Raw genomic sequence first — 17,364 nt, forward strand, 5'->3', positions numbered from 1 at the left:
TCCACTTTCGTTGTCTGCCTTCTCCCTCTCTCCTTCCCTCTCCTCCTTCCTTCCTTGGTCCTTCTTTCTCTCCCCTCTCTTTTCTTTCTTCTCTCTCACTTTTTTCTTTCTTCATTCTCTCTCTTTTGATAACAGTTTCTTGAATTCTACAGTTAGAGGGTTTTTATGGTCACATTCAAGTTAATATGTGTAGCAGAATGGACTAACAGAGCATGATATATGATAATATAGATGATGGTTTTTATATTCTTCATGGCAGATGAGAATACAGAAGTAAATGTAGAATAACAGTCACTAAAAACCTCCCCAACCACCTGCACTAGTGCTGCCCCAAATTCCTATAGAATCATTCTTGTATGTCACTTCTTTTTCTATAGACAAGGCCAGTGTAGATCTTGGGAGAAGTTCACTAGGTGCTGACGAAGGGATAGCCAGACAGGTCTGCGTACATCCTGGGATTTTTGCAGCCAGGACAAGGACACCAAGGAAACCAAGGTCAGACACACTAAGGACAGAAGCAGGAGTAACAAATGCTCTGTTCAGGGCTCAAAGACTACAAGCATGCCCTGTGCCAGCCAGCACAGAAGAATGGGAGTGGGCTGGTGAGAACACACTGGGTTAAGGAGGCATGCCAGGGGGAACTGCTGAGACTCACCACCTCAAATAGCCTCACAATTGGTTCTCTTTTCCTTTACTCAGACAGGGGATTCAGATTCCTGGGAGACAGGGGAAAGTTTTAACCTGGCTCAAGCCCAGGATGGGGAAAAGAGGTATAAAACTGAATGAATCTTCAGAAAGACTCCTGGACACCTCTACCTCTCACCTGCATCTGATCACGCTGCTGTCTGCATTGCCAAAATGGCATTACTCTCATCAGTCTGATGAAAGTTTTTAGCTCCAAGAATAAAACCTAGCATGTTAGCTATGGGAACAAAACTTTCTCTTTAAAAAGCTCAGTGTATGGAATTTACCTCACTGACGACTAGAGCTATTTTTTTTTCTTTTTTTTTTTTTATTGGTTGTTCACAACATTACAAAGCTCTTGACATATCATACTTCATACATTAGATTGAAGTGGGTTATGAACCCCCAATTTTACCCCAAATGCAGATTGCAGAATCACGTCGGTTAGAGCTATTTTTTTTGTAGGGGAAAAAAATCATCAGGATGAACTCAAAGCCCTGTCTTGATTGGATTTCGTGCAGACTTCCCAGCCCACTTGATTACTGTAAATTAAACTTACCTTTTCTAGAATACAGCTTTTGGCAGAGTAGTTTTCTCATGGCTATCATTGTGACTATGAAAATTAAAATAATGATGCAGGAAGGGATGAGAATGAACAGCAGAGAAGTAGTAGGGATGTTGGGTTTCATCTGACCTGGGTAAAGGAAAGAACCAGAATCTTATTACATGGCAGTTCAGAAATAGACACCAAGTTGTCCATATGAGTGAGTTTTAACCAACACAGCCACTGTGTTGAGCCTTTACTCAGTTACTGTAAATGCTCTGTACATCTCAGCTCATGTATCTTCATGAAAACACTATAAGGCAGGCTTAACTGTAATTTTACTAGTGATGAAAGGCTGAGAATTTTCCCAAAGGTAGACACCAAATGACTTAGCGGAGGTACAACCTGGGCTGTCTGCTTCCAGACTCCATGCTTTCTGCCACTCTGATATACCTATTGTCTATCTATCAATCAACCAACCACCAACTTCCTTTTTATTTTTTTTTTCTCCCTCTCTTCCTTCTCTTTCCTCCTTTCCTTTCTCATCATCACCCTTCCTCCCTCTTTCTGGTGGGAAAGTCCCTCAGTCCAAAAATATCTCTACCCGCCTCCCCCCCTTACACACACACTAACAAGCATTCAAGTGCTTAGAATCTCTACCATTGCTCAATTTCAAGGATTATCAAGATCCTTTTGAAAGAGTAGAACATCCTAGGCAGTGGTAATTTAGTAAATTTGGTGATTCCTGCCTTAGTACAATGACTAGGAATGACCCTTGTCTTGGCTAATCAAGATCATGGAACCGAGGAAGACATCAACTTAGTAAAGGAGGAGATGAGAAGAGCACTGTGGAAAGCCTTGTGAGGGAGAGCTCTGGGTAGCTACAGGTTAGAACGGGGGTCTCAGATGGATAAAGGACAGGACTGCAGGAGTATTCACAGTAGGGAGATGAAAGGCTACCAAGTTAGGTTGTGTCATTTTCAAAAGTCTGAGTTTTGTCTCATGGAGCAATTTACACAGAATAACATAACAGTTTCATCCAGGAAAAACTGGACAAAACTGTTCAGGAGAAAGGGCTCAGTCCTGCCACCTGCCTCCCTCCTACCTCTTCCTTCCCTGTCCTGACAAAGTATCATCTGAAAACCATAGATTGTTTTAGCTGAGAAGGGATTAGACATTATTTAGTCCTAAGACTGTCATTTTAGTTGAAGGAGCCTCAGAGATGCCTAATAACCCAGCTGCGGTCTTCACTTCCAAGTCGGTAACAGAGCCAGGGTTGCATATCCAGCCATGTCTGACCCAGAGCTCAGGCCTCTCAGATACCATCCCCATCCAACATACGACAGTGAGAGTTAAGAAAGAAAAGGATAAAGAACCTGTTTGGATAAGCAATGTTGTATAATGCATATTGACTATAATCTTCTTCACGTCTAGGAAGTGCTTATGAGGCACTTGCTGCATTTAACATTGCAAGTAAGAAGACTGGGCTCCTCATTGTCCCCACAATGGAAAAGGTCCCTGCTCATTGCCTGGGCAGGTTCCCTCAGAGTCCCTTGCACATGCAGAAACTCTACTCATTTCTAAAGACTTTGCAAAATTGAACATGCTAGGACATCATCTACTTGGACTCTAAGTATTTGGAGGATAAAGGCCTTATCTAAGTCACCTCTGAATTGTCTGCACTGTAGCACCAACCATGTGTATTTACATGTCTATAAAAATTGTCAGGCCAAATTGTGTGTCTAGTCCACCTATTTTTTTCCTAGCTATTAGTTACCTTGTGGTAGACTGAGGGTTATCCCTTTAGACCATCCTATCTTTCTTCCTTAGTATTAGTGCATTATCTGAACACATAGCTTCTCAGAGACAGCATTTCCGGTACCCACTGAAGTAAGATAAGTTCAAACAGAGGAGTGGTCTTCTGGATCTCAGCCTTAAAATATTGGATATATCTCCATTCTTTTTCCTTTTTGAGGATAGAAACACAGATTTGGCAGTGACTCTGCTTTGACAATTCAACATTCTTGAGAATGGAGGAGCAACAGGGTGGAAATAACCCAGATCTTTGAATGGATTTATGGAATATAGTTGATTAGCTGCTCTGAACTACCTTCTATCTCAGAATATTGCATGGGGAGAAATATATTTCTGCCTTGTTTGAGTTTCTGTATTTTTGGTTCTCTTCATTATAGCAGCTTAGGCTGTGTCCTAAGATATATATTTCTAGATTGTTTTATAATAATTGAAAATTCTTTAGCAATGATATAATGGTGCAGTGGCAAAAATGTTTGTCTTGTTTTACCCCAGTCCCATGCATTCATAAGGAAGTCATAATCTTGCTAGAGGTGCCATGTTTTTTCAACTGTTTCCTCCCTTTCTGAGTGCTAAGCCCTTTCCAAGATACTTCCTTAAATCATCATGATAACCTTTTGAGGTATCCACCATTATTTACCCTCATTCTACACCTGAGAAACTAATTTCTAAGGTGACTAAGTAGTATGTTCAAGTTTTCAACATTTGAAATTCTGTCTTGACTTTTCTGCCTGTCCCACAAAGGTCTTTTAATAGTCATTTCCTGTGCTGAAGTCCTGTTACATTTCCAAGGAATATACAATAACTGGCTACACAAGAAATCCTATGAATTCATTCCTCCCTAACTTCTGATTGAAAGTTAGGATGTTTAGTCATTCGTGCTAGAGTTTCAGGCACACCTCACATGCTCTCATTTCTGTGTTTGTCTTATTCATTGACTTCTGGAGAAGCTTGTGGTGGTTCACAGAAACCATCAGTGAGCAGCTCGATTTATAAGAATGAGTAGAAAGGGAACAGTCATAAGACAACTTGAAAATAGCTTTGAGAAAAAGAAGCAAGGCACCTGTTGGAGGATTGTGAATTTTGTGTTTTGTTGCTGGTATTTGTGCCACAATTTGGGACATCATTTGGCTGTCTTGATCTGACTTCCTATATAGTCTGGTAGTTGAGATGATGGGACAAAAACTAAGTCTCGAACCCATCAACCCAACATTGATTGAACAATTATTATTAAAGGCAATGCACTCTGCTTTTCATTTAGTCTAGCTATGGGACGAGGTATTTTCTAATTCTTGTCCACATCCATCCTCTCCATTTCAATACTCTGCTCTGAGACCTGGTACGGCTGACCTTTATGGAAGCCATCAGTAGACTCCATTGTTCTCAATAGGGAACAATGGGTTCAGTCAATGGGAGGCACTGGTAGGAAATTGGAGGTGGGAGGAGAACAAGGTTGGAGTGACATTCTTCCAGCTTCTGCCCTTTGTAGTCACTGCAGCTGGCAGTCTCCCTCTTCTGAAGGTTACATCTCCTAAGTGATGCTGTTCCTACAGCTGTATCCTCCTGGTTCCAGTAGCTTCTCCAACAGTTGTAACAGTTCCCTCAATATTGATGCCCTATGTCCTTTGTAGTTTTCCTAAATTCTGATCACACCTTCATAAACAGTCCTTTTATTATACCCTCCTCAAATGACTTACTTTGAGTATGCCACCTTGTTCTTGCTTGAACTCTGACTGATAGAACTAGGAGGTGGGGCCAGGGCAGCTCTTACCTTGAGGGTCAATGATGGCTGAAGTAAGTTCTTTCATCTTAGCATTCCAGAATATGCAGCTGAAGTTTCTGCCAGGCTGTGGCTTTAGGCGCAGAACACTAGTGACTTGGTAGAAGCCTTCAGGGGTCCTGGTATAGCTGGTGTTGGCAGGAACACTGACATTTGACCAGGACACTTCTGCTAGGGGATAACCTCTGGCCTGGCATGTGAGTTCCACCTCATCTGTCCCTGTGACCTTAAGGATGCCAGTATCTATTTTCTTGTAGGAAGCTGGACAATAATGAAAAAGAAATGTCTTTCATTTCTTATTTCTGTAGAGGTGTGTACCCAATACCATGTGAAATGAATAAAATTAATTCTATTAATATTAACTAATAATATTTTCACTTTTATTCTTGGTACACTCACACACTATTGGTGGGACTGCAAATTGGTATAACTGCACTGGAAAGCAGGTTTTTTTTCCCCTAAAAAACTAGGAATGGAACTATCATTTGACCTAGTTGTCCCACACCTCGGTATATATCCAAAGGACTTAAAATCAGCATATTACAGTGTACAGCCATATCAGTATTTATAGCAGCTCAATTCACAATAGCTAAGTTATGGAGCCAATGTAGGTGCCCTTCAGCAGATGAATGGATAAAAAAAAATGTGGCATATATACACAATGGAGTATTACTCATCCATTAAGAGGAATGACTTTATGACATTTTCTAGTAGATGGATGAAACTAGAGACTGTCATGCTAAGTGAAATAAGTCAGTCCCCAAAAATCCAAAGGTTGAATGTTTTCTCTGATATGTGGCAGCTAACCCACAATAAAAGGAGTCGGGTAGAGAATAGAAATTCAGTAGATTTTACAAAGGGGAATGAAGAGAAGGGAGAAGAGATGGGAATAGGAAAGACAGTATAATGAATTGGACATAGCTTTCCTATGTACATATCTGAATAAACCACATTGAATCTCACCATCATGTACATCCACAGAAATTAATTAAAAAAAATAAACTATGAGTAAATGGCCAAAAGAACAATAGAGGGAAGAGAGTGGGGGGTGGGAAAAGGGAAGGAGAAAGAGAGGTACTGGGGTCCTAAATAGAATAAGATGTATTCCATGCTTGCATAATTATATAAAAATGGATTCTACTGTCATATATAGCTAAAAAGAATGAATAAAATAAAAAAATAAAGTTTAAATAATAGAAATAAATAAAATAAAACCCTTTCTCTGTCTTGGATATCATATTGGTTTACATACATTGAATTATTTAATCCTTACTATACAATAATAAGTTAAACTATATGCTGACCCTTGGAGGTAAATTAAATTCATATTCTTAGTTTGTAAACAGAGAAACATCAGGGAGACTTGAGTATATGCTTCCTGACTTCTGCATTAGAAACACCATTGCAGGATGATTCTTCATGTAGTTACAGAAGCCTAGGGTGGAGCAATATGAACAGGAAAAAGAATATGTTTTCCTGAGAGATCTAGTAGGGCCCAGGACTAGCAGCTGAAGAAAATTAGGTTCTGAAACAAAGGACTTGACCTGTTTCATCAGTCTCCTTAGAGCCAAATTTTGGCTGATCTCTAGCAATCACACAGTATCTGAAGCATGCATTTAGAGTGTTCACTTTATCTCTTATGTTATTTATCTACATTTATTTTCCCTTGATTCTCTTATAATCACTTAATCCTATTCTATTGTATTTCTATAAACTCTTTGGTCTTTTGCAGAACAAAGTCAAGAAAATGGATAACTTAGAGCAGTGTGTTGTGTGTGAGGGTCCTGCTAACTTCTGTAGGGTGGCTCGGGACAAGCAGCTCATCTTAGCAGCTGAGGTGAGATCACCATTGAGTGGTGATTTCAGAAGTAGAAGGGCCAGGAATCAGGAGCTTGTCTGAAGCTTTAATTGAGATATATAAATGATGGGACAGATGGAAAAAAGGTTCAGCTAAAAGAATCAGCAAGGTTTGGAGAAAAGACAGAAGTCCACATCCTATATTACAACATCCAAGATGGCTCTACAGTCTCTATTTTATTTGGGAAGTGGCTGAAGAGGTATTATATCAGCAACACATGATGGGGAAGCTGGGTGGTGGTTGATATTCTTCAGAAAAGATAAGTAAATTTTAGAATTTCAAAGATGGAAGTGGTCTTAAAATTCTAATTTCCTAATTCCTAATATCTTCTTCAGTAACTCTGCTAGATAATTATCTAGATGAATGTTCTATGTGCACTTGAAAATAATGTATATTCTTCAGTTGTTGGGTATAAATTTTATAATATCAATTAGTTCAAGTTTGCTAATTGTATTGTTTAAATCTTCTACTATGTTTTCTTTTCTTTTGTTTATTTTTGTGTGTGTGGTACTAGGAATTAAAATCAGAGGTGTTGTTCCACTGAGCTACATCATTAGCCTTTTAAAATTTTTATTTTGAGATAGGATTTTAATAAATTGCCAAGCTTGGCCTAAACTTGGGGATCCTCCTGCTTCAAGCTTTGGGGTAGCTGGAATTACAGGCATGTGGCTACCATTTCCCAACTTCTTCTACTATATTTTCTGGTTTGTTTGTTCTCTCAATTATAATAGAGTTGAGTTGAAAGCTCAAATATGATTGTAGATTCGTCTCTTTCTCCTTTCAGTCTGCCAATTTTTGTTTGAAATTTTGATAGTAAGTTGATGGATGAAAACACATTTAAGATTGTTTCTCCTTGTAGGATGGATTCTCTTTTTTTCCATATTTACTTCATTTATTTTCATAATTGTCATTTACCAGATATACCAGTTTGTTAAGTTGATCCTTGTTCCCAGTTAATACATAATTCTAGAACAAATGTATTTAAACATAAGTCTTTTTGCAAACATGTAGTTTTGCAGTTTATTTTCAAAAAAGGAAAGAGTATGCCTTAAATATTTTTACCAAGACTTTGAGTGATTTACCTCAACACTCTTGCCAATGGCACTAAAATTTTAGTCACTTTACTGTTGAAAAATGAAATTGCATTATTGTAGGACCGATTCTTTTATCATTATGAAATACTTTTTATATTTAGTAGTACCTATTTTTCTAATCCTAGTAATGAGATGGATAGTTAACTTTTGGTTAAATACAACCTCAAATGGAAGCTCCTCCTTTATCTAGAAACAGTCTTTGCCTGGATTAGGCAGTCTTGATCGTTACTAATAAGCAAGTTAAACTTTTATTGGGAAGATCATCCTTACACAAAGTCTCTTTGTAGCTTCAACCCATTGGTAATTGCTTGGTTTAGTATCACAACATAAGGTAAGCACAGTAATTGATAACATGGACTTCAAAATCTGAGAGATTTTCTTCTTCTTCTTTTTTTGGTACCAGGGATTGAACCCAGAGATGCTTAACCACTGAGCCATATCCCCAGCCAGTTTTATTTTTTTTCTCTTTAAGTTGCTTAGGGCCTCAATAAGTTGCTGAGGCTAGCTTTGAACTTTTGATCCTTGTCTCACTGTCTATCACATTGACGCAAATGAGAAGAAAAAATGTAGTTTTGCATGTCTTGGTCTTGAGGATCCAGGCAAATTTCTAGCAATCACTGAAATAAATCTTTTAGAATTGTTCCCATTCGATTGTTAAACAGCCCGAGAGAAGAATTTGATTAGAGTTTGCAATTCCCAGGAGCTTTTCTCCCTTTGAAATTCAGGACATTATTTTCTTAACTCCAAATTTCCTTATCATCTTGTTTCCTCAAGGGAAAATAGACATTGAGAACAGAGATATAGCTCTATGGTAAGTCATGTTAGCAAATGCTTTCCCTGGCCTTAGAGACTTAACAGTTGACCTTTTCACTTCTGCCTTGCTTTTCTTCCACTGCTAGTCCTGAGCCCTTGGTCTTCTTGTTCTTTAAATGGAAATCATGCTGTCTCTTCCTGTACCTGTTGAAGTTACCCTCTTGTCCATCTTGGGCTTTCTTTCTTTCTTTCTTTCTTTCTTTCTTTCTTTCTTTCTTTCTTTCTTTCTTTCTTTCTTTCTTTCTTTCTTTCGGCTTAAAGTACTTCCTAAAACATGAGCAGATTCCTGGTATTAGCTCTTTCCTGTACCCATCTCCACCTTACTCTGTTCCTGTGTGGGGTCCTTGGCATCATATCCCTCCTGGTCTGTTTGGCCTTGTGTACTGTTTGCTTCAGCCAGGCCCCCTGCCATAGACTGCTCCCAGTCAGATAGTCACCACCCGGGTTTTCAGAAACCACAGCCCTTTATTATTACCTCTTCTGGATGCTCTAGCCATTACACCTCACATTTCTCCTATCCCTTTGAAATCAACTCTCTCTTCACTATATTTAATGTGAATTGCTGTATGGACATTAAAGAAGGTAATATAAACCTATTTTCAAGGTTTATGCCATGAATTTTAAGGCAAAAGTCTGTTCTCCTCCAGTCCTATTTCATTTATGGGAACCCTCACTGGGGCACCAGATCTATCCTGCTTCCTTTAGAAGTCTCTGATCAGGAGAAGATACTCTTAGGTGCTGGTCCTAAATATTTATTTATTTATTTATTTTGCTTGCATTACTCCTAAAAGAACTAAGAAACACTATGGTCCCTCATTAATTCTTAGAATTTTTTTATAAGTTTCTATGTTGGAAAATTAGAATTTTAATAAATAATTTATATTGTATTTTTTTAGTAAAACAACTATTTCATTCTTATATATGCACCTAATGGCATCTAAATATTTAAAAAGCTGTCTTTTTTTACACACCATCATCCACTAAAAAATACAGAGAGAAATTGTTTTCTAATGGTCAGAGCTTTATATTGTATCTTTTCTTGAATCTCACTTCTTATTTTAATTTCCCCATAGAAGTTATTTTTTTTTCCAGTGCTGTGATGGAACTCAGGGCCTGAAATGTGCTAGGCAAGCACTCTACACTGAGTCACACCCCTAGCTCCAGAAGTTTATCTTGCTGAGACAAATGTTTATATTTGACAGCTTTTTGATTTATTATCCTTATGCACCTTGCAGTAAAGTATGTATAGCTACTGAAGTTAATATTTTTCTTATAACCATGAGGCTTTAAATACTCAAAGTTTTCTTCTGCACTGAAATCTAATTTCCATTATCAGCATATATATGATTACAATGTAAAATGCTATGAATATTGGTAATTATTCAACATGAAAGATACAAATTTCCTGGAAAAGTTTTGCTTATTTTTCAAATTATTCCTGAATCTGAGGATACATATGTCTTAGGGTTGGACTGCTTCAACGTGGTAGTATACAGCATACATTCTCTTTCAAATGTTCATTTTCTGTAGCTAGAAGGGCTGTGGGATCTTGTTCATATGAATAAGTTGATGGAAACTTGGAACAGTTTTGTTCTACTTAGGTATGTCATTCTTTGAATGACATGATTTATATGGCAAAATTACTCAATTTTGATTATATGATCATCATTCTATTTGTGCTTTCATCCATTTTGTTGAAAGCAGAAAATTTGACACCATCTGCTTTGCAAAATGACCAGTTAGTCATGATGGTTCCATAAGGTGTCGGTATTTCTGTTTACTCTTTTTGGTACTATGGAGGTTTAAACCTTGGGGCAATGGACTACATTTATGATGAGGTAGAAGTGAACTTTTTAGGAAGTGGAAGAAAGCAGTAAAAAAGGAAGTGTTTTATGGGAACCCCAACAACCTTGCCTGGAACACATATTCTGAGGTTCATCAATTTTGGGAAAGAGTACTTGGGGAAGATGAGAATCTAGAAACTTACTTCCTAAAACTGACTGTGCTCATTCATTGCTTAGAAAGTTTTCATGTTCCTCATGTGCTCCAATGTGCATTCCCTTAAGGAATAAATCTCTCCACACTGGAGAAATCCCTGATCTAGCTGAGGTAGTAGGCGAAATGCCTCCCCAGGAATGAGAGGCAGCCCTCTGTCTGAAAGAATGGTGTAGCCATCCCCCAACTTCTCAAAGACCCTAGACATACCATAAATAGGGATCAATAAACATGGGGGTGGTGTCAGGGGTGCAGATACTCTAGGACTTTAGGGGATCCTGAGACTGCACGGCGTTCTTTCCTCATATGAATTGAATTCAGACTAACATCAGTGTTCTCAAGTTCCTCCATGCTGATGCCAAGAGGTAGGAAAAGCAATAAAGAGAAAGCGGGTATGTGGCTTTCCTCTTGACACACCGATGGTTGAAGGATGGGGTAGTCAAAAAATATTTGGGTTTTTAAAATAAATCTCTGGATACTTTCTCTATGCCGGCCACCATGTCCAGTTCTTTGATGTTTACAACAATCCTATGTGGTAGGAGCTACTATTATCCTCTCACTGATAAGAAAAACAGAAGGTTATGAAAGGTGCCACAGGTGAAGTCAATGTTCATCCTTGTGCCTAATCCTTCTCTTATGTCCTTTTTTGTTCTGGATCATAGTCACACCATTTCTGCCCAGGTCAATAGTATTTGGGGGCCAAAACCCACAGAACATCCAGAAGGCAGATCCTCAGAGGCCTAATGAGTGGGGTGGGGAGGGCTAGAAAGCCGCTGGCAGTTTAGCTCAGAAGTCTATCAACAAGCCAATCAACAAGCTGATTCCAATCTTTCATAGTTGTTAAGAGTCTTGCTCAATATGACCTTTCCTAGAATAAACAAGAACATGAAGAGTCTCTTCAGATTTAGGTTCCCGGGTCTTTTGGGGTAGAAAGAGATCCAAACCGGAGAAATGGGGACAACTATGGGCTTAGCCAGGCTCCCTTGGGCCACCCACTTTACTTCTCTGGACTTTGGTTGCCTCATCTGTGATAGATAGTAGTTGGGCTTGAACAATGTTTTCCAAACTTTTTATAACCCTAAGTGAGAAAGAGAGGGAAAGAAATCTTTAAGCCATGACTCAACACACACACACACACACACACACACACACACACACACACCCCTGAAACAAGAGTTTGATTGTTTTTGTTTTCATACTGCTGGGGATTGAACCCAGGGGAATTCTACAACTAAACTACATCCATACTCTATTATTATTATTATTATTATTATTATTATTATTAAGACAGGGGCTTGCTAAGGTGCTCAGCCAGAAACAAGAGTTTTCAAAACAACACTTAGCCCTACTCTGTAATACTCTCTGACCTATTTATTTATTTATTTATTTTTGGGGTGAGGGGAGAGGAAACACCCATCTGGTTGCTTCTCACTAACTTGATATTTTATCACAATTATAGTTGGAGAACTATGGTTTCTGGATTATAGGAACAACTACAAAGAGTAGCTGACTAAGCTGGGAATGTCTGAAAGAACTGCATTAGGCAAAGCTTATCTTTGGCACCTTCCCACCTTTTGGGATCTTGTTTTCCTGGCTTATTCCAGACTCATATAACAGGAAATCCTACTCCTGTTTATCCTTACTTAGCTGCTTTATGTGCAGGTGTCAGAAAACATTTCCAAGCAGGTGCTTCCCTCCACCCCCTCTGAAACAGCTGTCTCCTTAAAACCCTTAAAACAGGTTTCTGTTATTGGCAGCTAACACAGCTGGAGAGGTGACTCCATGAATTCTAGCCCTTGAAAGCACTCACCTTTGACTTCCACAGTCAGGTACTTGTAGTCCAAGGCGAGCCCGCAGATGATCAGGCAGAGGTACTGCCCTGCATCTCTCACTTGCACTTGGGGGATGTGGAACAAGGCCTTCCCCAGGGGCAGCTGCTCCTCCAGCAGAGTGGCTCTCTCGCTGGGGGAGGATGTACCATTCTCCACCCTTTGAAAACTGGCTTTTATTGCTTCAGGTTCCGTACAATCTTTAGTGTCAAAATCACACTCAAGGGTCACATTGCTGCCGTGGTCTACTGTGTACAATTTCTTCGGGACTGTCACTGTGAATAAAGCTGAAAGGGAAAGACAGCTCACTGTTGCCTGCCTCTACTTGAAGGTTCAGTTCTTCCAGAAAGGGATCTGAACCCCATTCCACCCCCATTTTCTGGGAGATACCTATTGGCATCCGGGCCTTCTTTTGGGCTCCTCTTTCTCTTTTGCCCATTCCAGCAGAGCAAGGGTGGAATTCTTGCTCTGAGTTGGTGAACATTTCACCCATGTACCTGATTGCCCTCCTGCTCTTTCCTGGGTACCCCAACATGAGCTTCTGATGGACAGCAGTGGTTGCTTTCCATAGCATCTCCCACCTACTTCTCTAGTACCCTGTGGTCATTCCAGATCGTCCCTCTTGGGAAAACAGAATCTCTCCTTCCGACTCCCTGGCCATCAAAGTCTGAGTCCATGTCCTTAACGGCCTTCACACCCTATTATCTGGGCTCATTTTCTTCAATCTATACAGATCAATTCATGCCTTTCCCTGCTAAATATTACTTCCCTAGCCAGTGATAGTAATAAAAATTATCACTTGTAGAGTTCTTAAACATTTCTGCTGACACATTATCTCATTTAGACTTCCCAGGAAGTGAGGTAGGCAATAGTGTTATCCTCTTTTTAGAAAATTAAATTGAGGTACATTAAAGTTAAGCAGCTTGCTCAAGATTGCACAGCAAAGATCAGACCAGGGATTTCTTTAAGTCACAAATGCTGTTGAACACCACATCATACAAACCCACTGTGGATGCTATTTTCTATTAATAAAGGGAAAGATGTTTAATGTGTATTTACTATGTGCCAAGCACTGTTAGGCACTTTATGACTGTATCATTTAACCCTGAAAATATGACCATGAAAAACATATTATCATTAAGGTTGAATAGTTAAGGAAACTGGCTCAAAGAAATTGGCTCCTGAAATATTGTTAGTAAGGTTAATATTCATAACCAGTCAGTGTTTGACTTCAAATCTGTAGTTTCTGCTTAGATAGTATCTCCCCAAATACAAAGCACATATCAATAGAAGTATATATAATTCTAGATGGGGTAGAATCAAAGCCTAAAGAAAGTTGAATTATTTAGAGAGAAATTTATCCCTTTTCAGAATGCACTTCAATCCCTCAAGTACACGTAATTTATAATCAGACTCTTATACCATTAATGCTTGTTCTTTTTCCTTTTAATAAAACAGGAAGCTTCCAGGCAAATAAGTGTTATCAGGGTGGAGTTTAACAACACTATTTTATTTTAATTGCATTTACTTTGTTTCTAGTCTACATTTTATTAGTACAAGCAAGACTGAATTTCCAAGTACAAAGGAGCATCCTGTCTAGCTAAATAAAAGTTGAATTGATTTAAATAATTCTGTGAAAACCATAGTATAAAGAGTAGCCAAACATGGCAAAACTAGTGAAGGCAGTGTTTGCAATCATAAAGCATGAGACACTGTCCCAAATTATTCTGCTTCCATCATTAATGAATAGGGATCATTATGATGGAGTATGGAAAGATCTGGAAGTAGTTTCCAAATCATCACAGATTAGATCAAATTATGTTCAGTAGAGTTTGCTTCATTCATTCATGAATTTATTCAATCAAATTGAAATCAATCAGATCAAATCATTCTCTCAAAAAATATTGGGGGGCCTTCACCTAAGCATTTGTTTTTCAAGGGCCATTTCTATATAAAACGTGGTATGGGAAGAGCACAGCACTTAGTGTGTTCAAATTCTGCCTTTTTCAGGATTAGGAGTCTTTGATCAGGAACTCAACACTTCCATGAATCTCAGTCTCCTTTTTGTAAGATGAGGTTAATATTTACTTCTCAATATCATGGTGAAAACTGGACAAGATATCTCATGTGCAGGGCTTAGGTCTGGTAACTAGTAGGTACTTGGCAAACTTTCATACCATGTTTTAATTTTTGGGATAGTAGCAATCCATATATGGAAAACATGGCCATTCTTTATTAGTCAAAATTCTTTTTACTAACCAGGATAGTTTATTCCTGACAAGAGTTCACAGCACAGTAACTTTTGGGTTTCCTGCTTGAATGATTCACAGTACAATTTTCTTTGGATTCAAGTTTTTCCTCCTATTGAACTGAAAGTCTTGGATGGCAATAACCAAGTTGAGTTTGCTTTGATATCACTCAGTCCTTGACACATGCTTAGTTCCATATAAGGGTTTAGCAAATAAATGGCAGAAAGAGAGAGAGAGAGAAAGAAAGGATGAATACCAGAGATGGTATGAATTGGCATTCTCAGTCACCACACAGCACAACTGATAGTTATCTGCACCAATGGGCTTTATAAAAAAAATAACAAATATGTTTATATTTTGCCTACACTCCCTGTTATAACCACAACTTTGACTCTTTCTACAGAGATCTATGGTACAGAGAGGAGGTTCACATGTGACCACTGTTCTTTTGTGCAAGATGGGATCAGGGCCAAGGCTATCAGGTGAGTGTTTTCATATACAACAATGTTAATCACATCTGGGCTTGCTGACCCAGAAGAGAAGACCTTGGGATAATATTTATGAAAAGGGACATTGTGCTTCAGGATTTCCTATATGATTCCACTTTGTAGAATCCCCTGCATACTGTAACAACAAGGCTTCACATAATGGGACCATAGTCTCCTTAATGGGGCCCTATTAAGGGTAGACCCCTTTATGATGGGTACCATCTCTACATCCTCAGTCCCTTGTAATTAAGACACTCTGCTTGGAATCATATTTATCTATCAAAGATGTATTAACTATCTTCTGTTTGTCAGGTTCAGGAATTTTCTACTACTTTCACTCTTCTCAGTACTTCCTTCTTTTATTTTATATTACATGATAAAGCAAGAAAAATGGAATGTGATGGGGGGTGTGCAGGGAAAGTTAGTTGCTGTGCCTTATTAACAAGAAGAATTAGAGATTTGGTTGTCGATTCTATTGACTGCATTTAGCAAATTTATTTACCCCACAATGCTTTCTTTACCACATGAGCAAGGGAACATCTGTAACTTCCTCTGGAATTCCCCTTAGAATACAGCAGAACTCCCCTCTTTACTGCCTGAGCTCTAGATAAATGTTTGTTTTCTTCTTGTTTTTCTTCTCTGCCTTGTACAGGGTATGTGTTAAGGGTTATAGACATAAAGTATGCTACCTTTCAGACAGGTGATATTTTTTGGCTAGTATTCACAAGAGAAAAGAGTAATGAATGAACATGAATCATGTCTATGAGTACCTTGGAACAACTGAGGTTAATTGTTATTTGGTATAACTTTGTCTCAAAGCTTCCAATATGCAAAGCTTTGAGCTTGATTGCCTCCTATAAAATGAGGGGGTTAGGAAATGCAATACACTTGAAATCCTAAAACATTCTTATTTTTTTATAAATTGCATAGGAAATCAAAACACTTTTGCAAGCAATTCTGTGAAGAGGCTTTTCTCAAGCTTGGCTGCACATCAGAATCACTAAACAGAGGCCTCAACCTCAGCTGACCCTGGAATCACTGAGAGGCTGTCTTGGTCTGTTCAGTGTTTCTTTAACAGAATACCTAAGGCCATGTCTTTTATAAAGAGGCTCGTGGTTCTGGTGACCTGAGGGTCCAAGCAGCTTGGCACCAGCCTTCTTGCAAGGGCCTCCTGGCCCTATCACAATGTGGAGGAGAAGCAGAAAGGGAACTGGCTGCATGCACAAGAGGCTGAGCACTCATGCACAGTGATCAGGGTGGCTTCATTTTATAACAGCCCATTTTCATGACACAGGCTTAGCACATTCATGAGGGTGGAGCCCCCAGGACCTAATTACCTTCTACTAGGTCCTACCTTTTAAAGATTCTACCACCTTAACATCGCCACATGGAGGACCAAACCTGCTGGATGTGAGCTTCTGGGAGTAAACTATATCCAAATCATAGCAGAGGCTTCTAAAAAACACTAATGCCCAGACTCTGCTTTGGCTCCTTTAAAATTAAATTAATTCAGGGGTGGGACCAGCATTAATTTTTTAAGAACAATTTTCCTGGGAGTATAGAATGTGCAGACAATAGTGAGTAACATTAGACTAATAAAATACATGTACTTTCAAACTCTTTTTACCATCTTTCTAAAGTGTTGTCCTCAGCTTTACCTGGAAACTAGTTAGAAGTGAAGAATCTCAGGATTTCTCCAGATCTAGAGAATCAGGATCTGCATTTGGTGATTCATATGCACAGTAATAGTTGAGTAGCAGCATTATAAAACCTGTCTGCATCTGGACTGTTACCAGATTGGAGTAATAATTAACACTTTTTAAACACAATGAGCCAGCTGCTAAGCTAACCCTAATGCCATCATCTCATTTGATCTTGCCAACACTTCTGCAAAGTAGGAGTTACTATTCATATTTTAAAGATGAGGAAACTGAGGCTTAAAGCAGTGATACAACTTATTCATTGTCAAAGAATGATGACTATGTAATTAGAATTCAAAATCATTTGTGTGTCCTCAGTCACATCATCACTATGTTCCTAATGACTCCATAGATATATTTCCACTGGCATGTGTATGTTATACCCATGAGTGAGATAAATATACTTTTTAGCTTTATGTTAAAGAAAAGATATTGTTTTCTTTTCATGTCCCACACATGAGTTACTAAATTAAGCTAGTTTAACTTCTGAAGTTAACAAATGAGAACATTGGGAAGTT

General features: G+C 38.7%; 1 protein-coding gene across 2 annotated transcripts in view; it reads right to left on the reverse strand.

Moving 5' to 3' along the window:
- Window positions 1–17,364, reverse strand: part of PDCD1LG2 (programmed cell death 1 ligand 2) — a 61,052-nt gene that overhangs the window by 14,259 nt on the left and 29,429 nt on the right. For both annotated transcript variants that reach the window (XM_081279109.1, XM_081279108.1), the window contains exons 3-5: window positions 12,391–12,696; window positions 4,812–5,081; window positions 1,244–1,378 (exon numbers count right to left, since the gene is read on the reverse strand). In XM_081279109.1, coding sequence (XP_081135235.1) covers window positions 1,244–1,378; window positions 4,812–5,081; window positions 12,391–12,696 — 711 coding nt within the window. The remainder of the gene's footprint in view (window positions 1–1,243; window positions 1,379–4,811; window positions 5,082–12,390; window positions 12,697–17,364) is intronic.

The sequence above is a fragment of the Spermophilus citellus genome, assembly GCF_964194105.1.
Source record: "Spermophilus citellus genome assembly, chromosome: 2".
Taxonomy (NCBI): domain Eukaryota; kingdom Metazoa; phylum Chordata; class Mammalia; order Rodentia; family Sciuridae; genus Spermophilus; species Spermophilus citellus.